A 24,811-nucleotide genomic window follows, 5' to 3' on the forward strand; every position below is an offset into this window, starting at 1 on the left:
CCTTCTCCCTTCTCCTCAAGGGTCCTACGGAAAGCAACAGCGTAGCTCTAACCTGTCTTCCATAACAGAGTAGGCACGTACTTGTGCCGTCCCCCAGCCTTACCTGGTGGCCCTTGGATGAGCGTGAAGGATTGTCCCAGAGCCCTTAGAATAGCCTGGTTCTGACTCTGGTTAAGCTTCCTGTAGCTGCCAGGGAGATCAAAGGTTTTTTGCTGCAGGATTTTGGACGTGGTCACTGTTATGGCAAAGAGTCAGGAAAACAAGTTTCACGTTTACTGAAGACAGCACCTGAGTGATTCAACAGGAGGATGCAGCAGGTACAAGCAATCGTGGCCCATTTACAAAACCACCTAAAAGGAATCCTTGTCCCATGCCAAGATGTTCTGCCCATGAGCCTTCTCTGGGAGTCCTGGGGATCAGAATATCACCTCCAGCCAGGCACCCCACGGCACCTTCGCTCTGCCAGGCTGGCAGCTCCTCTTGGCAGGGGAACCTCCTGGCCTGGGAGCGTAACCCCTATGGCAAAGACCCCCAGAAGCTGCCAGGGCACCTGCCCAGGCAGAAGCAAGTAGCCACAAGGTAAGAAAGGTGAATATTGCACCTACCTTTTTTAGGAGGTTCATGGCCGAGGGTGATGCTTTTGGCAAGCTCAGAGGCATACTTAAGCCTCCAAATTGCCTTTTCTTTCCGTCTGACAGACAGGGAAAAATAAGAACGAATGAATGCAGCATAAAATTGTAATACAGCTTTGTACAACTGCCTTGTTTATTCTTTCTCTCTGCTTTGGTGTTGCATGAAATCCTTCCACAAAGAGCTTAAACCAAAACAACTCTTACTCTGCTCTTTTGCATCTGGGACTATTTCCCAACTGTCTGAAGAGCTGAGCCTGCAAAGATGTTGAGAGCAAGGAGCACAACTTCTGTCTCAGCTCCATTTTATTATGGCCCACCCCATTTTATTGAATTAGCTTCCAATTTTTTCCTAAAATTCACAATAAAAAACACATTCTGCCCCGAAAGAGCTACAGCAGTCCATGCTGTGCACAAAGAAGGGCAAGCTAGACATCAGCTCTGCTTTAATAAGAGCCGATCTTGTTTCACAGCTGCAACAAAGGGGAATGATTGGGAAATCAGGGAGCACTTCTGCTAAGGCAGCCCTAATCCAGCGCTTCACACTCCCTTTTATGACACATATTGCAGCAATCCAGTAACATAAGAAACAGATGCCCAGGGAAATTTCAGCACAGCACCTTCCCCTATCTCCCCATTCTCAAGGTCAACAAGAAGCGCAAGAGGCCGTCTGGAGAACAGATCTGAGAAATCCTGCCACCCCCACCAAACATCAGCAGCCCAACCGCATGGCCAGTCGGAGCTGGGCAAGGACAGATTTTTCAGGGGATCAGTGAGCAAAGCCCATCTGGGTGTAGCAACGGAGTCAAGTGGGACCCTGCTGCTCTGCGTGGATGGGTTAACCAGAGCGTGACCGCTGAGCACACTTACATGTCCGGCAGCAGCTTTGGTATGAGCTCCACTGTGAACTTAGCAGAGGCCTGCGAGATTTCCACGGGGATCCTCTCCATAGACATATAGTGGATGTAAAAGTTCATAGTCTGCTCACTAGTCCTGTCCGACTTCTCGTCCTCGCTGAACTCTTCAGTGACCCCGTGAGCCACCCAGGTGTAGGTATCTGGATCAACCAAAAGTTTGCTTTCTGACCTGCCCTTGTTAAGAAAAGTCAGGTTCTCGAGGCCATGGCTAAGGCAGTCCTCATCGCTCTGAAGGTTCCCAAGCTTCAGCCCACCTAAGCGAATGCACAAGTAACAGTGGTTGAAGTCTGCTTCGATGGAGCACTCCTCCGAAAGTTTTTTGTTTAGGAGGAAACTCCCTTGCAGCTGTCCTTTGCTTGTCCTTTGCTTTGCCCAGGTTATTTTGACATCGTGGAGGACGATCGAGTCGTTTTCAGCCACCGCACATGATGCAGACTCCATGGCGCTCATCGGCATCCACACCTTGTTGTATTCCGCTGCGTGTTTGTACTTGTCTTTGGATGACAGGGTGGCGTAGGCAGAGAAGCAATCAATGGGCTTCTCTGTGTGCTGCAGGCAGATGTCGAAACCCGGCGTCACGCACCACAGCTGCACGAAGGGCACCAGGAAGCCCCGGAAGACGTCGGTGGTGAGCTGGAACTGCAGCGCGTCGCCGGCGCTCAGCTCCATGTAGAGCTCCATGTAGTGCGAGCACTGGCTCTTCCTGACCCAGCCCACGTGTCGCCGGTACAGCTCCTTGCTCTTCTGAAGGAGGGAGGCAGCGGTCTCAAAGTCCTCCCTCCTGATGGCTGCCAGCACGCCTTGCCAAGTCCGGGTGCTGAAGAGGGTGACGCTGTGGTCGCAGAGAGGCCCTTCCTGCAGGCTGTGCTCCTTCGTCTCCACAGAGTATATCCTCTTCTTCCACGTCAGCCTGATGCAGCTCCGTTGCTGGATGAACGTGGGCTGCTCTATCAGCTGAAGAGACCTGTAGTTAATTATCTGGGGATCCGGAAGACTCTCTTTGTTCAGGGGAAACAAGGCTTTAAAATACTTGTTCAGCCCTTCGATATCCACTATGAAGGCCACCTTCTGCAGGACTTGCTCCTTCAGCTGGGTGGCCATCTGCAGGGAGTGGGCTCTCTTCTCGTACATCATCGCCTGGGAATTCTTCCTGTTGAAGTCACGGCAGAGAAACTCAATGTCATCTGAAGAATAGATGATGGGCTTCTTGCGGAGCACGGAATGAAGGTGCCGCTGGACCACGACATCCACGTACCGGCGGATGGGAGAGGAAGCCCAGGTGTAGGAGTCAACGTGCAGGGAGTAATGGCCCGCTTTCGACTGGACAGTGGAGTTGGAGCGACTGAAATAGGAGCGGCTGAGCAGTCTCCTGAACTCCAGGGCCACGGGGGCCAACTTTGGGTGGATGTCATCAGTAACGATAAGGTCTAGCATCTTGTGGAAGTCACGGACACCAGCGGCTGACTGCAGGTGCTCCCAGATGGGGGCCAGGAGACTGAACTCCACATATTCAGAGGTGTCTTGGTCAGGAGGCACCTCTCCCAGGTGGTGCGAGAGATGGATGGACAAAGGAAGGATGTGGCTGTACTTGTTTTTCATGAGTGATAACTGTTGAGGGCTTGGCTCACACTGACACCGGAGAGGAGTGACACTTCTGGTGTCCTCCTGGTTGGTGAGGAACTCAGCCACAAAACTGTTGAACATGATCATTAACTCCTCTATCATCTGATGGGACCCCCTGTTACCTGGGGAGCTTTCCTCGTCCAGCCGGTCATAGAAACAGTCCTCCTGCAGCCGAAACTTCCGATGGATCCTGGAGAAATGATAAGCCACAGCTATGCAGTCCTCCAGCGTATTGAAACGAAGGGCCCCCGCTGCTCCCCTGTAGTGATCCTTAATGTAGAGCTCTGCCTCTTCATAGGACAGCTGCCTGTCTGAGCGGATCACAGAGATGTTGAAGACTCCCTCTAACATCTCGTCGGTCTCCTTTTCTATGGTGACAAACAAGGAGATCACCCGACGATCTTTCTGCGGCAGGAGGCTGCAGACGTCTTGGCTAATATGGGGTGGGAACATGCACAGAGGCTCCTGGTTGGGAGCGTAGTAGGTGACACCACGTTTCTTTGCTTCCAGGTCCAAGGCGCTGCCTTTGGGAATGACACCAGCCACGTCTGCAATGTGGATCCCAATCTCATAGTAACGCCCAAGATCCCTAACGCTGACAGCATCGTCCAGATCCCTGGCACCTTGGGGGTCGACAGTGAAGGTCAGGTAACTCCGACAGTCCTTCAGATTTTCCTTGGTGAGGTCTAGTTTGCTGCTGGAGGTGTATTTGGCCGACTCCTTGTTGACAGCAACTGGGTATTTCTTCTCCAAACCATACTCCAAGTCGAGGATCTTTAAGCCTTCTTCCAAAGTCAATGCTGCATGCAGAATCTCCGTTATTATCCCCAAAGGGTAGTAAAACCCTTCCCGCCAGGAGATGACCTGGACACAGAAGAACTGGCTTCTCCTCGTCTCCTGACTGATCTTCTCGCAGCTGACCACCCTGTACTTCCCATTGACAAGCCTGCGGATGGGAATGACATTGGGTTTCTCTTTCAGCCCTGGGACGAATATTTTGGTGACGGTGGGATCGATGGGTATCATCACCCGGGGATCAAATTCGTCCATCATGCAGATGAAGGTCCGTTCTCTCTCCGTGCGCTTTAGGATGCCCACCACCTTCCCCTGAGGGCGGTGGCTGCCGCCGTCAGCCGTGCTGCTCTGCAGGATTTCCACGAGCACCTCGTCCCCGGTGAAGGCCATCCCGCAGTGAACCCTGCCTTTGATCTGAATGGTCATCGCAGGGGAGTCGTTGAGGGTGAAGGCAGAAGCTCTGTCGAACCATTCTTTGATCAGCTCGCACCTCTTGTACATTTTGGGGTGCATGTGCAGATACTCCTGCATCATCTGAGAGGAGAAGCTGACATACTCCCGCCTGTCTTCCCACAGGTTTGAAGCCTCAGACTTCACGTTCAGCAGCCCTTCTTCGGACACGGTCACCAGCACATTCTTGTTCTCATCCAAGAGCTCCTGGAGGATGGGATCGTCGGGATTCACGCTCTCAGCCTCAGAGCTCCAGGAATCCGTGTCGCTGTCCTCCTCGTCCCGCTCCGGGCTCCTCCTGCTCCAGCTCTCCTTGTCGCACGCAGCCTGTTTAATTTGGGCCATCGTCAGGTTCTCCGGGAAGACGCTCCCCTTCTCGATGCACTGCTGGATGAAGCGCTTCCACACCTTGCTGCACTGGCCGTGGGAGCACAAGGCCACCGCATCCCCCACTGCAACAACCAGCGACTGAGCCCGGGTCATGATCGTGTTGAGCACCCTGGCTTCGTTGAAGAACTCGAGGTGGTGGGAGGCCGAGACGCGCAGGCTCTCGCTGGTGTGCACCGTGCTGATGATGATGACCCGGAACTCCCGCCCTGCACCAGAGGGGACAAGGGAGAAGTCACCCACAGAAACCCAACGGGGAAGACCCTGCCCAGCTGCCACCCAGCGCTCTGCCCAACTACACTGCGTTATGTGGCTGTGGGCTGATGGAACCTCGCTTGGCAGAGTCATGGGAGTCACCTGGTGGGAATAAAGCAGCTCTTGGGGGTTGTGAGGGCCTCCAGGCATGAACCAGGATGGACACCATGAGGCCACCACCACCCACACACCAGGGAGGAGACAGGAGAAAGGCAGAGCATGGACCAGGGCAGTCATGAGTGCCCATGGAGCAGCCCCACATGCTCAGTGCCACCGGCAGCCCTCGCCAGGCACTCCTCGCAAACAGGGAGAGTTTTCCGTGAATCCCAAACTCCTCAGGGAACAGGAACAAGAGCAGTGACCGTTCGCAAGCATCCCTCTCCCCTCAAGGCCGGCTCTACTGATTGCACGACAAATAACAAACAGCAAGAGGCACCCTGGCGATTTCAGAGCTGGGAAGAGACTGCAAAGAAAGGGTGTGGAGATCAGAAACATGCCCCAGGGGTCAGTTATTCTCACCATGAGGAGTCCCAGCTGCACAATAAAGAAAAAATAATAATAATAAAAACATGGATGAGTCATAAACTAAGTCCTTGAGGACAAAACCAGCCCTATCCCTCTCTTGACATCCAGAGCAGCAGACTCCTCCTTTACTGAGCTGTTCTGTGATTTTTTTGCTGCGACTGGTACCCACAAGGCCATCCTGGTTTCAATTCCCTTCTATTACTGGCCTCTCCCGCTGGTACTTGGGGCTTTCACATGATTCACACATGCTCAAGTCCCTGGGATCGCACTTACAGGGTTTTCACCCTCCTACAAAGCAACGTCCATATATTTGAAACAAGTTGACACTTGGGTGCAGATTTAATTCAGTGTGAAATCTTATTCACTATGGAAAGGACAAAAATCAAAGAATTACCAACCAGAAGGGGATGGAAATCAGCCAAAGGATTTCCAGGCACTCCCTCTCCTAATGGGCTGCGGCGGCTGCAGAGCCACGGGGAAGGGCAGGGGAACTCTGCCCAACAGCACCGCACGCACCCTCCCAGAGAGGTATTTTGCCACAAGGTCAGCTGGTATTTTGCATTTTAGCAAGCAGGACAATGCTAAGATGCCAGAAAAAGCTCTGCTAATGACCCAGTATCTCTTTCTCCTGATCATTACACAGTGGCTGTAGCTGCAACAGACTCTCCTGTTCACCAGCGTGATGAGTGGGAAAGTTCTCCCTTAACACAGACCTCAAAACGCAGCCAGGCGTGACTAACTATTGCACAAGACACGAACCTGGCAAGTTTTCATAGTTTTCTACCACCACGTCTTGTAGCTGCTTTTTCCTCAGCTCTTGTCTTGTTGCAGAAACCTGGTGAGAAAGAGGCACAACTGAATACAGTTTCAGCTCAGAAACACACCCCACCCAACAGCAAGGTCCCTCACCCCTCTCAGCTGCAAGTTCCCTGAGAAAGTTACTTGACAACAGCCACACGTCCTGGGCTGGGTTCAGCCAGTGCTCCCAGTCTGCACTGTAGGTAACCTGCCTAGAGGATGCTGAAAGAAATCTTCAGCTAAACCATCCCACTATGAGGCATCTCCGCTCCGACCACCCATGACCACCCAAATGGAGGGCGCCTCGGAAAAAACACCGATGGCATGCAAGACCCCAGATTCCCTATTTTTGCCATCACAAGAGACAGGCTGATAATAAACAGAGCCTAGCATTTATTAGGGAGTGTTTAGAGAGCAGTCAGCAGTGCACACATAGCCCCTTCAGGTAGGGAAACGTGTGATTCCGCTACATACCTGCATCCCATGGGAGACCACACAGATCCTCTTCAGATCTTGGACACCCCACTCATCTGGCCACCTCATATAGATCTCCTTCACTTTCTCAATCACTTGTGTTATCTCGGAGGTGTTGTGCCAAGAAATCATGGACATATCCCTTTCAGCCACGCCAGACACGTGGCAGAACAGGAGGGGGTAGATTTCGGGATGGGGCGGGATGTTCCCGCTGGCTCGGATAGCGTTGCCTTTGCCAACGTAGAAGTGCTTGGAGACAAACTCAATTATGCCTGCGGTGGAACGATAATTCTCATTGAAGATGATCCTGCTCTTCACGGCCACTTCGTGCCTCTCTTTCTGGTAAAACTGAAAGAGTCGGTTTAACAGGGTGTGATCAGCAGATTGTCCATCCCCAACACAAAAGAGCTTTGGGGTTATCTGCATGTGGTCCCCAGCGAGGACAATCCGGGTCTCAAACGTGGCGTAGGAGAGCGGAACCAAAGCTTCGCACTCCAGCATCTGAGCAGCCTCATCGATCATGATGTGGGTGAAGTAGCCTGGGGCAACCTTCAAGTTCTTGGATAACATGGAGGTGGTGATAATGATGTGGTGCCTGTCGATCTCCGCCCGCGTGGGGTGCCGGAAGGAGCGCTGGTCTGGCGAGAGGCAGCAGTACATCTGAGTGATGGGGTCCGTCATGTTGATGGGACGGTCGGTGGATATAATCCTCAGGGGAACAGCCCACGGGTGCCCACTGGTCACGTAGTTATGGAAATACTCCCGGATGTAGATATCAGCAGCGCTGGAGGGGAACAAAAGGGGAAAACCATCGAGGAGTTGTAAGTGCTGTGCCCAAAGGCTGTGACCATCATCCCAACACGCTGATCGTTCACCAACACGCACCCAAACTCTCCCCCAGCTTTGGGTGACAACGCTCTCGTCACAGGAGATATTCACATACGCACAAAGAAGCCGGGTTTACACAGCCACCAATTCCAGGCCTATTTTGGGAGTATGGTTTAAAACAGGAGTTGATACTCAAGCCTAGGGCATCTCTCAGTGCATTTTCCATATGGGAAAAATGCAATGTGGTCAACACAATCTGTGGCCCTGCTGCTCTCTAGAGCTAAGTCACACAGACCTCTCCTCTGACAGCTAACCATCCCCTGACAGCTAACCCTGACAGCTAACCATCCCCTGACAGACAGCTAACCATCCCCTGACAGACAGCTAACCATCCCCTGACAGCTAACCAGGTGATACAAGATCTGCAGAACAAGCTCCAGTGCAAGCAGACAGCCTGAAACAGGCCAAGATTAGCAGTCACCCACCTATTATACATTAAAAACTAAGGCAGTAACAGCCTGCAGGATCGGATGTGGACACTCTTTTCACTACTCTAATTTTAACAGTCTTGGCCTGGTTTCTCTGAAGGCAGATTCAGTGGCAATCAGACCAGATCTGCATTTCCTCTTCCCCAAACTCTCCCTGGAAAAGTCAAAAAATTGGCATGTGCACAGAGCACAATCGTCTTCAAGGGCAAGCAGAGCACAATGTCATCCCAGCAAGGTCAGGCAACGGCTTTCTACTTCTTCCAGTACACAGTAAAGGCTAGAAAGAACTAACTGTCTCTCCAACCCCACTCCCATTTTATAATGAGGCAGGAATATGCTGCCTCTTCCACAAAGACTTCCACCCATGCCAGGCTTGGTGGAGCGCAGGAGCAGTTTAAGACATATTAAATAAAAATGAATTTACTTAAGTAATTGAAACGCATATGAAGAAAAGGGCAGCTCGGCTCCATCTCATCCACCCTGGCTCCCTCTCATCCCACCAGGCAAGCAATGGAGCAGCTTGCTTGGCCCCGGCCCACAACCCTGGTTGCCTCTTCCCTCAGCCCCTGCTGACCTGTTAGTGTGAGTGCAGATCAGCACCCGCATATTGGGCTGCCTGAGGATCTCCATGGTGGCCATGGCCAAGGTGAACGTCTTCCCTGTGCCGAAAGGCCCGTAGATGAGAAGAGGCGGGACCTGCCGGCTGGTGGTTGCCTGCCCCGTGATGAAGGAGATGGCTTGTTTCTGCTTGCTATTCCCTTTCTGTGGCGACCCAAGAGAGTAGGGGACAGAACAACTGGCAACATCTGGTAGGACCAGCTTCTCATCCAACAGGCGATCCACAGCCTGGTGCCACTGCCGGAACAGCAGCTGGTCGATTTGGAACTGGATCTCCACCTTGTGGGAGGTGTTTGGCTTGAAGTTGAGCTCTGAGCAGCATCTCTTTGGTATCTGCAGCCAGATGGTCCTCTCCGTGGTGGCTTTATGCTCCACACTAACCTCATAAACTCGGTTGTCTACGGGTGGGTCAAGCGCCAGGAAAGCCGTGGGCACAGACCTGCTCAGCAGATACCCCTCGTCGGTGTCCGGTGAGAGGTTGTAAGGGGTAGGCACTTCAGCAAACAGCTCACCACAGAGGGCAAACTTCATCCCCATGGAGAGGCTTTGCAGCATGGGGGTCAGCGAGATGAGGACGCGCAGGTTGAGCCTGAAAAGAGGAAACACCCGATTGAACGGCGGAGAACTGGCCCATCGGTTCATCAGCGACCACCCTCCCCACTGCAGAGGGGGCACTGCCACCTACACCCAGAGAGGGTCTGCCAGCCCCTCGAGCACACGAGGCAGAAACCGTGCTTCTAGCTAAACCGCAGCCACAGGACAAGCCCCAGCCCTTCCCCTCCTATCACCCCCCAGCAAAACATCCTTCTTGGCAGGTTTCCATTTTCTGGGAAGACACCCCAGGACCCAACCCAGAAGGGACAGAGGCTTCAGTAGCAGCACGGCCCCAAGGGTTAGCAATGAGCTCGTGGTCCCCAGCGAGGAGGAACCTCTCCGGATCCACACCCGGCACTTACTTGGCAATCAGAGCCTGTTCGGCCTCTTCCTCACGGAAGAGGAAGCCGTGCATCCTCTCACGATAGTTGAGACGGGTGATGGGAACGGTTGCACCACCCTCGCGCTGGTAATCCAGCGCCAGAGCAGGAGGTTTGTACTTGGCCAGGAGATCCACATCTTCACCGGTCCTCGGCACACTGGGAACGATCATCCGGTTACCTCTATCCCATCGCACGAAGTTGACGGGGCGGCTGTTCTCCCTGCTGCTGGGGACGTGGTGAGGGGTCTCCCGCCGGCCCACCTTCACCTTGATCTTCTGCCTGAGGACGGGGCGTTTGCCGAAGTCGAACACCACCCACTGCTCGAAGACGCCGAGGGCGCAGCACTCCATGCACACCTCCACCAGCGCGGTGCGGGGGGAGGAAGGCAGCGTGGCCACGTGCTCCCCCCGAAGGTAGTGGAGGCCCCGGGAAAGCCCATTCCCCGAGAGGTAGAAGTTGACTCCAGGTTCCCGCTTCAGCAGCGCCACGTGCTGCAGAGGCATCTGCCAGTGGAGGAGAAGACGGGGCCACGGTGAGGGCAGCCGGCGGGAAGAGCCCAGCAGCCGGTGAGATCCTCCCAGCAGCCTTCCCTACCGAAAGCTGCTGTGGGAACCAAGTGCCACGCCAGCCCTTGAAATTCTCCTTAAAGGAGCATATTCCTCGTGCAACCCCACAGTGATTATTTTAAGGTCTTAAAGAACCTCAGGTTTCAGTTTTATAGAAATTGAGCTGGTCTGCTGTAAAGGGGAAATCTCTGGTGTTGAAGAGAATAATTAGACCCAGCCTCTTGTCCCCAACACCCATGAAATCCTGGGCAGGAAAGCAGCTGAATCTGGTATTTGTGATGATAAGTGGGAGGTGCTGAGAGCAGCTGGGTCTGCCCCAGCCCCACCTCAGGAGACAAGACAGGAGACACGGTGGCTGCACCACCCAACCCCCGTCCTCATTCAGACATCCCCAAGTCCCTATCCTTCTGCCCCTTGCAGAAATAAGAATTAAAAACAACCAACCAAACAAAAAAGCCCAAGAACTGTGCACAGCAGCGAGCACTGCCAGTGGCTCGCAGAGCCGGGCTTACCTGGGAGTGGACCCTGAACTTCCAGCAGTATTTCAGCCTCCTGTCCTCCGACTGCACGGTCAGGGGCTGCTCACACACAACTCTGACACCCTCGACGTGCTCAGCCATCTGTGGGGAGGCACAAGAGGAGCAGGACTGAAGGCAACGTCCCAGGGACACGCTGCTGCAGAGCCCTCCCTGGGGCCATCGTCACCCTCTGCCTTTACACTACGTCCTCCCAAGAGGGGACCATCACTAAATCCTCATGCTCAGTCCTCGCCCGCCGCTGCTCGGTGTCCCCACGCCTCGGGAAACAAAAGGACCTGTGGGCACGGCAGCGGTCGGGTAGCCCGAGCAGGCTCTCGGGTTGCCGTCTCCAAAGGGGTGAAGGAAGGGGGATCACAGAATCACAGAATCACTCAGGTTGGAAAAGCCCCTCGGGATCAGCGAGTCCAACCCTCAGCCCGACTCTACAAAGTTCTCCCCTACCCCACATCCCCCCACAGCTCATCCAACGGCCCTTAAACACACCCAGGGATGGGGACTCCACCCCCTCCCTGGGCAGCCTGTTCCACTCTCTGACCACTCTTTTGGTGAAACATTTTTCCCTCCTGTCCAGTCTGAACCTCCCCTGTTGCAGTTTAAAGCCGTTCCCTCTTGTTCTGTCACTAATTCCCTGGGAGAAGAGACCAGCACCAACCTCTCCACAACGTCCTTTCAGGGAGCTGTAGAGAGTGATGAGGTCTCCCCTCACCTTCTCCTCCTCACACTGAACAGCCCCAGCTCCTTCAATCTCTCCTCACAGGATTTATTCTCCAGGCCCTTCCCCAGCTTGTTGCCCTCCTCTGCCCTCGCTCCAGCCCCTCGAGATCTCTCTCGGATTGAGGTGCCCAAAACTGGACACGACACTCCAGGTGTGGCCTCACCAGTGCAGAGCACAGGGGGACTGTCACCTCCCTGCTTCTGCTGGTCACACTATTTCTAATCCAAGCCAGGATGCCGTTGGCTTTCTTGGCCACCTGGGCACACTGCTGGCTTGTGTTCAGCTGCTTGTCAGTTAGAACCCCCAGATCCTTTTCTTCCAAACAGCTCCAGCCACACCTCCCCAAGGGATGCGACGTCCCTTCCTGCATCACCATCAGAACGGTGAGCGGTGGGCTCCGTTCCTGAGCTCTGACACAAAAGGCTTCTCGCGATGCGCCAGACCAACGTGCTCCCGCCCTGCTGCCTGTGACTCACAATCAACACCTCGTTGGAGCATGTGCGATACTCAGCGATGAGCCGGTCCTGGTAGGACAAGAGCCCTTCCTTCAGCGCTTGCTTCTTTTTCTTCGTGGCAACCTTCTCCCTCTGGATCCACTCCTGCAGCTCCTCGGCGGAATGAGCCTTGGTGCAGCTGCTCCCCATTTCACACACCTCCGCTCTGTCGGGAGAGAGGTGTCCCAAAGTGTCACCCACGCCTGGTGGCACGGGGCTCCACAGGCAGCTGCCTGCTCTCCCTGCCCTCTCCCCCCCCGCGCCGGGTGGGCGCCTTACCTGCTACACAGCGAGAACTTGCTCAGCCCAAGCGGCGGGGCGCGGTGGGCCCACTGGATGGAGGTGTCAACCGAGAGCATCTGCACGTGCTCAACGGAGGAGCAGTGGCTCTCGAAGCTCTCCTGCGAGCTGAAGGTCACCAGGCAGACCCGGCAGTAGAAATGCACCGGCGCAGGCGCCGCTGACTCGCCGTTGGCGCTGCAGGGCTCGGCGGCCGGCAACAAGTCGGCACGAACCAAGCCGTGCTCCCTCTCGGCCTCCCAGACGGCCATCTCCACGTCGCTGTGGGCGTGCTGGCAGCGCTGCGGGCTGTGCTTGAAGGGTTGGCCCCGCGAGACGAACCGGCAGTAGCTGAGGGTCGGCAGGAACTCGGGGCAGGGCCGGACCGCGACGTACTGCTGCTTCCTCCGGCTGTCCGACACCACGTGCACCAGGAGGGGGTCCCAGGGCCGGTGGGACTCGCAGAGCCGCCCCTGACCGCCCACTGAGATGCGCTGGGGGCGGCCGAAGAAGCAATGCTTGCAGATCTCCTGGAACTTCCCCCCAAACTCGCTGATGATCTCGTCGGCAGCGCTGGCGGTGCGGTGGGGGGCGGGGGGGCAACCCCCCAGCTGCGCCTGCAGCACCGCTGCCTTCAGCCAGCGCCGCTCCAACTGCTGCTCCCTCTCAAAGTTCCAGACCATGGCCTCCTCCGGGCTCCAGGCGAAGGTGCACTGGCTCATGTGCTTGCTGCAGCCCAGCCCCACCACGTAGTACCTGCAGACGGCGTAGCGGGTCGGGTTGGGGAAGCCTGGCCGCCTGCACACCTTCCTCCAGGCCGTGCTCCGGCGGCTGCGGCAGCGGGCCAGCAGGATCTCGTACATGCACTTGTGCTCCACCTCTTGCAGCTGGTAGGTGATCTCGTTCTCCTTCACGCTGCACTTGGAGCAGACCAGGCGCAGCTCCAGCTGCTGCTGGAGGCTGCCCAGCGGCACCGCCAGGCTGTTGGCCATCGGCATCCTCGGTGGGGCCTTGAGCGGAGCAAAATTAACGGCGGGAAGTTCCTACAAGGTGATGCCAGCGGGGAGGAGGTGCCATGGAGCCGTCGTGTCCTAGCTCGCTACGTACCTGCCAGCCATTGGTGCGAGTTGACAAAGCCTGACAAAGAAATGAGGAACAAGCAACTTAGCAGGAAACATCATCCAGTCCCGGGCTGGGTGCATGCCGAGGCATCGGCACAGCCTGGCCCCGCTCACCAGCCAGAAGCCTCCCCCAGCATCCAAACCCACCCAACGCCCTTGCCCGCGGCACCCAACTGCCTGGGGTCTGTCTCCAGCCCCTCGCCCAGCTCCATCCTGCCCGGACCAGGCTGCCGAGGGGCGAGGGCTCAGCTCGGTCCCTGGCGTGCCGCAGCCCATCAGCATCTACCACCCAACGCGGGAGAGCCAGCTGCAGCTGAGGCTGCCCCGCAGGGCCCGGCACGGTCCCCGCAGCAGCCACCGACCTCCTCCCGGACCGTGGCCGGACGATCTGACTTCCTCTTCCCGCTGCCGGCGCCTCCCCTGCCTCGCTTCGCTCCTGCCAATTTTCTCTTTCTTTTTCCTGCTCTCTCCCCTGGGTTCAGCCAGGCAGCCCCACCGCTGCCCCACGCCGAGAGGGAAAAACCCAGCTCCAACCTCCCGGCCCATCTGCTCCCGTGGCAGGAAAGATTATTTGGAATTAATTAACAAAGCAATCGCCCTCTTTGCTCCTTGGATGCAGCACCCAAGGCTGGGAGATGGGCATGCTGGAACAGGGACCTGCCAGCATCTCCTCCAGCCAACAGCTCGGTAAACATCCGGCTGGGAGAGCTCCGGCGGTGAGGAAGGTGACTCACGGCTCGCTGCCCTCCCCAGCCACTGGCTCCGGCATTTGCCAGCAGTTTCCTGGGTAACCAGAGGCCAGGAGCATCCCTGGGAATGATGCTGCAGGGGTTCGTGGCTGGGCCACGCGGCTTGGGGTGAAGGGAGCGCGCCGGGACAGATCTGTGGGCAGGGTGTGCTGCCAAGCAAAGCCACCAGCCTCCTGCCAAGCCTCTGCCTCAGGCTCTGGACACGCCGCCACCAAGGACCAGCTCTCCAGCAGTACAGGATGGTATTTACAGCTGCACTCCGGCAGACAACGGAGCAGGAGGGCAAATTTGGTGCTGCTTCTGCAGAAATATGCTTCACTTTTAACCAAGACTCCTTTCCCTGCCTCTGGGATAAACAGGGGGCTTGGTGCTGGGGGAGGTGGGCAGGGGGGTGCTGAAGCTGCTGCTCCAGCTGAAGCTCCAGGCAGCAAACACCGAGCCAGGACGGCAGCTGGAGCATCACCCGCCCTCCCAGCTCAGTGTCAGCGAGCTCCTCGCATCCCATCCCAGTGCCACAGCACGCGCCCGCTGCCGAGCTGGGAGGAAATCACCTAATGCAACTTCTCCACCGTGCAGCAGGCTGGACACGCGTTCGGTGGATAAACACCAGCCCTGTTTATCTCTCCAGGTCTGGCAGCGAGCCTGGCGCTGGGCAGAACTGCTACTTTCTGTTTCAACCCGCGACGAGAGTCCACGGCGGAGACCCATGGCAGCACCGGCTCTTCCTCCGCCACGATTCGGGTCACTGTGTCACGCCATCGGCTCCCCCCACCGAGAGCTAAATCACCCCAACTCATCTCTGCACCTTCGTTTCCAAACCTGCACTCTCTGTGCTCCCGTGCAGGCTGGCAGCCCTCGCTCGCAGGCTGAGCTTCGAGCGGATGGGCAGCACGGCCCTGCCACGGCTCTGCCTGGCCTCTTAACTAGAGCCTGGGTATCCCCATCCTCTGATTGTAACAAGGTCACAGTCATCGCAAAAAAAAACATTTCTGCAGCCCAGATGCACAGGGGTCAAGAGCTCTTTCTTTTTTCTGGTTCTACCACAAAAAAAAAAAAAAGGTTGGGGGCACAGGAGAGGTTTTGGTGGTGCCTGATTGCCAACTGATGGAGAGAAAATGCTTTGGACTGAAAGGAAATATCTTGAGAAACAATAAAAATATAGGAGAGAACCTATAAACGATAAAAAGGCAGGAGGAGGAGCGGGACGCTGTGTCTCCTGCCCAAGGGATGCTCTGCTGATCCCCAGCGAGACAATGAAGGCAACACAGCGCTGGCACGGGGCTGCAGACCCTGCAGCTCCCGCCGAACCCCCCCAGGGTCAAGAGCACCTGCAAAGCCCCCGGCCACCGGGAACCGAGGCAGCGGTTTGGGGAGACACACTCTGCCCTGAGAACGGCTCCGGGGGCTGCAGGAGGGGAACGCCCTGCACCTTTTTGGGGTGGCAAATATCCCCCCCGCAGCAGCCTGGGGAGGCCATCCTCATCCAAAGCACAATGCTAGGAGGGAGCGTTCCCGCTCGGCTTTCCTGGGGAGGCAGGAATGGGCTGGAGCTAACACGGACCCCAGGGTGGGGGTACGGACCCCCACTGTGCCAGGCTCAGCGTGTCGCGGTAACTCCGCGCAGGGTCTGGCCTGGGGGGGGCTGGCAGCGGGCAGGGGTTGCTGGGGCCAGGCTGTGCTGAGCCACGGCCAGCAGGAACGCCTGGAGTCTCATTTCAGGGCTAAACATCTGCAGCTTTGGGAACATTTCAGTTTCCCCCCGGATAGTTTCTCCTTCCTTCCTCTGGAAGTCTCCTCCCTAGGACAAGCCCTCCTGGGAAAGGCACTCACGTTCAGGATTTGTGCAACATCTGTGCAACGCTGTCACTGGTGAAAACTCCAAAATACCTCAGTAATACACACGAGAGAGGATGAAATCTAATCGCTGGCACTCGGCTCCATGGAGCGGGAGCTGAGCTTCCTGGTCCCAGCACATCCACAGCCCAGAGGAGACGCGGTCCTGCAGCAGCAACCCCACCGACCTGCTGGGTTAAATGCTTTAAGATCTACCCATAAAGATCGTACAGGACAGACTGGCTGTTACTGGTATTCGTGCCTGGTAAGGGCATCCCAGTCTGAAGAAGCTAAGAGGGAATGTTCCACCTTTAAAGGGTCAATTCCCTTGCTGTTTATTTTTCTAAGAAAGCGTTTGATTTTGAGCAAGCTGCCAGAACATGCTCTGGGTCTGGAGGTGGGAGGGAAGAGGAAGTGCAAACCCCTCTTAAAGTCTCCGCGCAGCACCAGCACTGAAGCCAAATTAAAGCCTTTTTCTCTCTACAACCATCTTATACCAGAAAAGAAAGGGAAAAGAAGGAAAAAAGCTAACGGGAGCTTTTGCAATCCAGGCCCGGGCGGGGGAATGATACAGGGCACGAGGAAGCGTGTGCCGTGAGACAGCCGGCCTCCCCATCATAAAGCTCTGGTGTCAACAGGGCAATATCCAAGTGCCCCGAGGAAGGTGGGAGCTGCTCCACAGCGGTGTTTACCAGCAAGCCCCAGACTGTGATTTGCAAGCTGAATTTTGCACGTTTTAAGAAAAACAACCTTCTTTACGCTGGTCCCGGAAAGCCCAGTCCGGCGTTTAAAGCCACTTGCATCCCGCTGACGGGTGAAACAAGTGGTTCTGGCAGACGGAGAGGCTGGTTTATCAGACACCCAGCTCTGTGCCTGCTCACGGCCCCATTGGGGCGAGTCTCTGCCTCCCCCTCACCCTCCCCAGGCACCGACACGCACCCGCCGCCCGGCGCACCAAACCCAACCAAACCCAACCAAACCCCACCAACGCCTCACTAACAGCGTTTCCTCCACACTCAGGAAGACGTTTCGGGTCAGGGCCAGGCCACGCCGTGGCCGAGCATCGTCCCCCGCCTCGCGGGGCTGCGCAGAAGCCGGGGATAATCACATTTCCCTGGAAACGGCGAGTGGAAGCACGGCCACGGCAGAGGAACCCTCATGGCGCCTCCGCGGCCCAGTCCTGCTGCTCCGCGCCCCGCTGCCATCCCAGCCCAGCGGGAGGAAAGTGGCTTTTTTGTCAGGTCTTGCCTCGATTAATTATTGACAGGAGATGAGGCAACGTGCTACGCTGGAGTGAGCCAAGTGCCCCTCGAGCAGAGCAAGCGGCGCGGGTCAGAGCGCCGGGACAGCCGTCTGCGGGGAGGGGGCCAGGCCCCGCACCCCGGTTACCGGCCCCGGGCCCCCGGGGAGTTTTTCCTCTCGGCAGCGCCAGCGCTCGGAGCCGCGGTGCGAGCCCAGCGCAGCGTCCCCCGGCACCCCACGAGCCGGCCGGGAGGGTTTGGCACCGGTGGAAGAGGAGCTTCACGGCGGACGCTGCCCCGTGTCACCCCATCGCCTCCAGCCATCGATCCTCCCGGCTGCGCCCAACCCGCCCTCCCGCTGGTATTTTCCCTCCTGGGCAAAACCAACCTCCGACATTTTTTGGGGCTCCTCCCTCCCCAACGAGGCGTTTCACCCCACATCCCGCCCCGGGAGCGGGCACAACCCGGTCGCTGCTCGGTGACAACCACGACGCCGCTGCCCGAGCCGGCGGGCAGGCACGGACCCCCCCGCTTTGTGCGCAGCCCCCAGGCACCTGCCCCCCCCCCCCCCCCAACTACCACCTTTTCTTTATCCAACTATAAAAAGTTCACCGGGAGCTGCCGCAGCCCCGAAACTCAGCGGCGGCGAGGGGGGAGTTGCTGAGCATCGCTCGCCAGTGCCGGCACCGCGCACCCCGGGGGGGTCCACTGTCGCCCTCCAGCCCGGGGCTTTGCACCCCAAGAGCTGCCCCTGACCCCGCCTCCCCCCCCCCAAAAGGGGCTCCAGCACGGGCAGGGATGCTGCGAGCTGGGGCGGGCACGAACGGGGGCTGAGCACCCCACGCCATGCAGCACCCCAAAGCCCCTGCAGCACCCCAGGGCGCTCCGACACACCCCCCCGCCCTCTCCATCCCGCTCCGCTCTCACCGCGGCCGTGGGGGGGGGAACGGGACACACACGGACACGGGGACCCGCCGCCGCCGCCAGTTTCGTTTCTGGGGCCTCCCCGCATTCAAACCTGGGCCGGATTTCGCGGAAATTGCATCACGGCGGCTCCGCCCCGCCCCGCCCCGCCGGCACCGGGGGGAGCCGGCACCGCGGGGGGGGGGCGCCGGTACCGGGCGGCGGGGGGGGGCGGGGGGGGTAGCGCTGCCCGCACCCCGCAGCGAACACGACAGGCGCTCCCCCCCCGCCGTGTCCCTCCACCCTGGGCATCGGGGGCCGAGTCTCCCCATCCCGGTCCTACCCCCCCGCAGCCCCCCCCAGCGCCGAGGGGATGCTCCCGGGGCCGCCGGCTGCTGCTCACCCGCGGAGGGTCGGGGATCTCCCGCGTTCAGCCTCGGTCCAGCCCCCTGCAGCGGCGGTACCGGCTCCGGGGAATAATCAAACGAATATTAAGCAGCAGCCCCGGTCCCCAGCCCGGCCAGGCCCCCCCCGCCCCCTTCTCCAGGAGCCCGACGGCCTCTGCTTTAAAAAGGCTTCGGGGAGGGGCAAAGCGCCCTGATTTCCTTTCGCTTCATCAGCACCACTTTCGTTTTCCGTTTCTTTCCCTGCCTGACGTACAGAAAGTTGAACCTCGAACCAAAGAAAAAAAAAAAAACAAACCCCAAAGAGCCCCAAGTCCACCCCCCCCCAGAGCAGCGAGTGCGCTCCGAGGTGACCGGAGCCGCTTTGGCATCGGGTTTGCAGGCACATGGCACCACACAAGCACCGTCACCCGATGCCCAGGCCCTGGGGTGTGGGTGTTCCTCAGCCCCCGGGGTGTGGGGGGCTCCTCATCCCCCCCCCAGCTCTGCCCCTTCCCAGCTCACCCAGCCACAGCAGCCCAACAGCCACCTCCTCCCCCAGCGTGGTTTGGTGGAGAACCGGTAAACGCAGACAGTCCCCGCTAACGCTGCAGCCCGAACCCCCCCAAAACACACCTGTACAAGCAAAAGGCCCAGGAGGTTGCTCTAACGCCCCCCCCCAACTCCAACCCCAGGACCACCAGCCCAGACACGAGGCTCCAGGAAGCACCGACCTGCAGAGCGACCCTCGACACCGGACCCCGGCCTTCCCACCTAATAAAATTACCTTCATGCCAGCAGCCAGCTGCGAGCCCTGGGAAAAAAATGGGGAAAATGAACACACCTCCAACTACGAGCGGCTGGAAAAGCTTGCAGGCACCGGAGGCAAAGCTGCCCTGCCGACAACAAAGTTGTGAAATCCCTCCGTCGAAGTGTCCAAGGAGGAGCACATCGCGCCGGGTGACGCCGCGCAGGTGCCCCGACCCAAAGCCGGTGTCGGTGAGGGAAATAAAAGCTTGTGATTGAAACAAGGAGGAGGAGGAGGAAACGCCAAGGAGCAGAGGCAGCCCGCGGAGCACGGCGGCAGAGGAAGGAGGGGCAGGGACCGTTTTCTGGCATGTTTGTCAACACCGAAGGAAAGAGGAAGAGGAATGATGGTTTTTTACCTTCCAGCTTCGTGCGGTCGCACCCATCGGGTGCCTCGGGGGGAGCCCCTGCCCTGCTCCTATCCAGCAGCACCCCAGGGAGCCCCGAGGGAAAGGGGCTGTCCCTCCAGGGAGGGGTGTGGGGTGGCCCAGGCCTGCGGGTGCTGGCTGGACCCCAGCGGGATGGGGGGTGGCCGTGCAAACCAGCCCCCCCCGGGCAGCAAAGCTGCCTGGTCCCTGCCAGCCCCACAGGGCTCCGCTCTGGGTTTTCTCAGCGAGGAGCAAGCGGGCGGCTCAGCCTCGCAGCAGGAGCTGACCCCGCAGAGCCCCCACGCTCGGTTTTCCTGCCCAGGAAGGAGCTTCCCGGCCTTTTCCTCGCAGCTGCCGTGAGAACCGTTATTGGTGGGGGCAGCGCGGGGGCCCCATCCCTGCCCAGGAAAGGAGCGGCCCCTTCCCCTGCAAAGATGCAGCCGCGGGGCCGAGCGAGGCCAAAAAGCTCAGGCAGGCGTCAGCCCCGTGACGGGCAACAGCGATGGAGCCCGTCCCTGGTTTGTGTGGCCTGTGGGCAGAAATCGGCCTCTCCACAGTGCTGAGGCTAAACCGCAGCAAATGTCTCTGTAACAGCCCAGGCACCAGCAGGCAGCAGGAAAAAAACAGAAATCAAATATCCTCGAACAAGCCCCCACCTGCCCCAAGACGCCAGAGCCGTGGCACTGAGGCTTCACTCTGATTTTACAGGTGGGATATTTGGAGGTTTCACTCTGATTTTATATATGCATAAAGAATAATAATAATAATAAAATAATGTATATTTTATATAAAATGATATACAAATTTTATATATTCTATTTTCCCTTGAGCCCCAGCTCCAGGAGCCGGGAGAGAACAGCTTTCACTATCTTATACAAAGCTTCTGGCCCCTCTTGGCACACACAAAGAGACGATAAAACAGAGAAGAAACCCCGGGGGGAAGCCAGGCTCTGCTGTTACTTAAATCTCTGGGCAGCAGAGCAGAGGAAGCCTCTGCCTGAGCCCGGCAGCCACAGCCTGAGCAGGGAGGAGGCAAAGCTGCGTCACCGCATCACCACCGTCAGGGTGGGGGAGAGCCGGAGCGCAGGATTTGCTCATTTTAGACAAACACACACCCAGCTCGAGAGCCCTGCGTTTCAGTTTCCATTCCTGCAGCAATGGGACCGACAGCCACAGAGGAGTTTCCTTCCCCACAAAGACATTGCTGCTGGCCCAGGGGGGGCTCAGCTGCAGCCCCCTCCAGCCCTGGGCTGCCTTTTGTGTGCTGCCCAAGGACACGCTGGGAGCTGGGAGGGCCTTCCTGTAAAGATGCTGGAGCATCTCCTGCCCCAGTAACACCCTTAAACCAGCCCAGAAAAACCCAGCGACTGAGGAACTGGCAGTTTCCCACAGCCCCCCGCTCCCTGGCTGCCCACGGGCAGCAGTGCAGGCAGCTGCCAGGCAGCACCAGGAGCTGCCGGCTGGATGCTCGGGCAGCGGGAGCCCCTGCGGGTCTTTCCCACACGCTGTGGGGCTGCTCCCGCAGAAGCCTGGAGGAGAAAACACAAGCGGCCGTGCCTCCCTCACCCCACACCCCAGAGAAAAACAGGGACTCGGCGTGAGTCACCCGCAGCCTTTATGTAATTTGTCTCTGGATGTTCCTCCTCCACCCCCAGCCGCGAGCGGAGCAGCCCTGGGCTCTCCCCGGGAAAGGGGAGCAGGGCTGAGCACCCCCGGGAAGGCGGCTGCTAAACGGGTGCCAATGGGTACGTGGGAGCCCCAGCCCTGCCGCAGGGACCCCAGGCTGACAGTGACCCACTGGGATTCACCCCGATGCTCCAGTTTTGGGGTGCACGACCCCCATGACAGCCTTGGGAGCCCACCCTGGCCTCCGGGGCAGCGCTCAGCCCGTGTGTGCAGCACCGCTGGGGAGGGCCGGGCTCAGGGGCTCCCCACCACAGAGCCCCAGTGCCTCTGGCCTGCGGGGGGGGGGCGGGGGGGAACGTGCTCCCCACCACTCCTGAAACGAGATGACGAACCAACTCCACACCCCACAGGACTTCCCCCCCGCCGGGGAAGTCTTGCTCCAGCCCCAACAGCCGCATCCTCACTGGATCCCGCCCAAGGCCAATTATCCTCCCACTGCCTAATCTTCTCTCTTCACCACTTGCTGTCGATGATTTCCCCTTGCTTCTCCTCCTCAAGCCTCAGCCCCAGCCCCACCACGAGTTACCGACGGCCCTGCAAGTACCCAACTGCCCTCCCCAGAGCGGCACACTCAAACCAGGGCACCGGGGTGGCTGAGTGGCAGGGGTTTTTTTGAAACTTGAGAAGTTTCTGGGTCTTTTGCTTCCCTTCCGCTGGAAGAGGGGAGCGAGTGGCATCTTTGCTTATTTTCCCCCTTCTCAGCACTGGAGGGGAAGGGGGATGAGCGGCTGCGTGGTGCTCAGATGCCCTCTGAGCTCAAACCACAACACCCAGGAACGGGACACGCTGCTGGGGCATCCCAGAACATCCCAGCTGGGCTCTCCAGGGAGACGGGGCTGCACCGCCAGCATCTCCCTGCCTGGCTGCCCTGAAAGCTGCTGCAAAGGGAGGGGAGGATTGCACCAGCCAAAATCTGCCTGCAGAGCTTTTATTGCTTGGAGAGCTCTTGACATCCCTGGGAAGCGCTGCTTTTCAGGGCAAAGGACACCCACACTGGGAACGCTTTGCCAGCGAAGCGATCTCGAGTCTCTGGGGCAGGTAAAGGTGTGTGGAGCCAGGGGAACGCTGCTGCCAGCTCTGCCCCAGCACTCGCTGCCCACTATCGTGTCCCCAGCACCGCTCCCACTGGCGTGGAGATGCCCCAAGCGCTGCCCCACGCTCAGATGCCACCTCTCCGATGCCCTTAAAGGGGAGTCAGGAGGTTCCTCCAGCCACCCCCTTCCACCCAGCTGCCCCCCTCAACCCGCAGCCCCCGGATAACCTGGATGGGTTTGTCCAAAGCAGAAACGGCTGCTGCAGGATGCTCAGCCCACGGCTCCAACGCTTTCCATCCCCTGGCGCTGCTGGGGAGGGTCCTTGGGGGCACCAAGGGACCTTCACAGCGCAGGAGCGGGGGTCTTTGGGCTAGAAACACACCCCTGGGTCTGGCTCAGCACCGCTGCTCACGCTGGAGAGGCAAGAAGAGGCTCATGGTGATCACAACCCTTTGTATTTCCTTGGTCTGATATACTAATGCTGTCCCAAGTACAAAGATAGCAAGGGAGTAATTACTGCGATATCTTAACGGCAGGCAGCCTGGGAGGGAAAAGCCTCTGATTAGGTAGGACTCCTCCTAATCAGCTGTGGCCCTGGGCTCAGGCTCAGCCGAAACGAAACAGAATCTAATGCCTTGCCTTGCAGGAATAATTTTTCCTCCTGATTGTGTGTCATAACTCTTCTAAACACAGCTTAAGGAGCTGCTGGTTATCATTGCTGGGTCTGCCCCGGCCAAACCACAGGTGACCAGACTTTGGAGCCACATTTTGGGCTCACCAGCCCTGTGCACACCCCACCCACGCCAGGGACACCCCAGGGACAGCCCGGCCCCGCACAGCACCCCAAAAAGCACTCGCCTCAGCTTCATAACTGCCAGGTGCTTTTCTAAATTAAAACTGGTATTTTGCAGGCAGGATGTGACAGGCAGCACGGCGGCGGGTGCCTGGTGCTGAGTTTGCTGCCAGTGTGGGAGATGGAGATGCAAAGCCCAGGCGCCGAGGGACAGCCCCGCCGCCCTCCCTGCGCCATTTCAGGGTGTGGATTTCGGCATAGGCACGGCTGCAGGGAGATTTTTTTTCCCAGGATGATGCTGCTGCATCCACCCACCTTCAAATCCCAGGCAAAGGGTAGAAAAATAAAATAACACAGAGAGATCCGAGCGTCCCTGAACACGAGCAGATGTGCAGAGTCCATAAAAAACAACTTTTTTAAAAATACCTAAACGACCTCCAGGAAGGCACCGCTACCCCCAGCATCCACACGCAGGCCGGACTGGTGTCTGAGGGCTCCCCCAGCCACCGGTGGGCACACAGGCGGGACGGGCAGACGTCCCTTCGCCGCTCACCCTCCATCCTTTCGAACCCAAAAAGCCTTTCGGGGCAGCTCTGCCTCCCCACACCTGCGTGTTTCCCAGCAAAGACCTCCCCTTCGCAACACCCCCCCTCCTGATGGACGTGTCCATCTCTCCAGGGTTGGATTTAAAAACTAAACTCTATAATTATACACAAAAATTGCTGAAAACACCGAATTGCTGAAGCTATGGCAGCACGGAGAGCAGCCCCTCTCTGAGCACCAGGGATCGGGGTGCCCAGCGCAGAGGCTGCCAGAGCACCCAGTGCCGCTGAGCCAGGGCCTCACCCACCCACCCCAGTGACCCCCAGCCCCCCCAACACACCGTCTCACCTCCGTCTTGGTGGAAGGGCCCGGGGCAAGGAAGGAGTTCACATTTCTTTACCAGGAGGATGTAAGCGATAGTCCGAGCTGGCCTGGCAGAAGAGGCAGAATTAGCCAACACTGGGTTGGTTTAATGGTTTTGCTGGGGCTGTGACACACAGGACTGGAGGTTTCCAAACAACGACCCTGCAGCTAATGAAGGGGGACTCTGTCCACTGCCACAGGAAAGGGCCGAGCGTCCACTTCAACCGTACGGCCACCCCTGGGCTTCATCTCCAGGCCCTTCCCGCGGAGCAGCGCACACACGAGCTCTCTGCTCCATCCCCAGAGCACCCGGACACGCCGGCACAGCCGCAGCCCCGTCCCACAGCCAGGACGGATGATCTTCCACGCAGCTGCTGCTCTGCTGGGCTTGCAGTGTGGCACCGACCTTCCCGGTTCCTGAAATTAAAAGCATGATCTGCAAAGAAAAAAGAATTATAAATCCTTTTATTCCATAAACATGTTTTATCAGACCAGCACCAAATCTGCTTAAACTCACATGTCTGTCAGGGTCTGCGCCAGCGAAGTTTCTCTTCATCCAACAAGAGAATCACCCTCTCCTAATGCAGGACTCTTCTTGCCTCCCTTTTAGGGCTTCTCCCCAAGTTTCAC

At 58.0% G+C, this 24,811-nt stretch overlaps 1 protein-coding gene across 3 annotated transcripts in view; it reads right to left on the minus strand.

Annotated features, from left to right (window-relative positions):
* The window catches only part of HELZ2 (helicase with zinc finger 2), a 32,987-nt gene extending 8,372 nt beyond the window's left edge, over positions 1 to 24,615 (minus strand). The window contains exons 1-11 of one of the 3 annotated variants that reach the window (XM_074843616.1): positions 24,167 to 24,615; positions 12,358 to 13,494; positions 12,061 to 12,244; positions 10,843 to 10,950; positions 9,744 to 10,267; positions 8,744 to 9,376; positions 6,854 to 7,637; positions 6,341 to 6,416; positions 1,500 to 5,010; positions 606 to 691; positions 104 to 235 (exon numbers count right to left, since the gene is read on the minus strand). In XM_074843616.1, the coding sequence (XP_074699717.1) occupies positions 104 to 235; positions 606 to 691; positions 1,500 to 5,010; positions 6,341 to 6,416; positions 6,854 to 7,637; positions 8,744 to 9,376; positions 9,744 to 10,267; positions 10,843 to 10,950; positions 12,061 to 12,244; positions 12,358 to 13,355 (7,036 nt within the window). In that variant the 5' untranslated portion in view covers positions 13,356 to 13,494; positions 24,167 to 24,615. Of the gene's footprint in view, positions 1 to 103; positions 236 to 605; positions 692 to 1,499; positions 5,011 to 6,340; positions 6,417 to 6,853; positions 7,638 to 8,743; positions 9,377 to 9,743; positions 10,268 to 10,842; positions 10,951 to 12,060; positions 12,245 to 12,357; positions 13,495 to 18,228; positions 18,311 to 18,607; positions 18,733 to 24,166 lie in introns of those variants that run through there. The other 2 variants (XM_074843615.1, XM_074843614.1) reach the window with 2 other exon arrangements.
* Positions 24,616 to 24,811: the final 196 nt, after the last annotated feature.

Source organism: Strix aluco, chromosome 17, assembly GCF_031877795.1.
Source record: "Strix aluco isolate bStrAlu1 chromosome 17, bStrAlu1.hap1, whole genome shotgun sequence".
Lineage (NCBI taxonomy): Eukaryota > Metazoa > Chordata > Aves > Strigiformes > Strigidae > Strix > Strix aluco.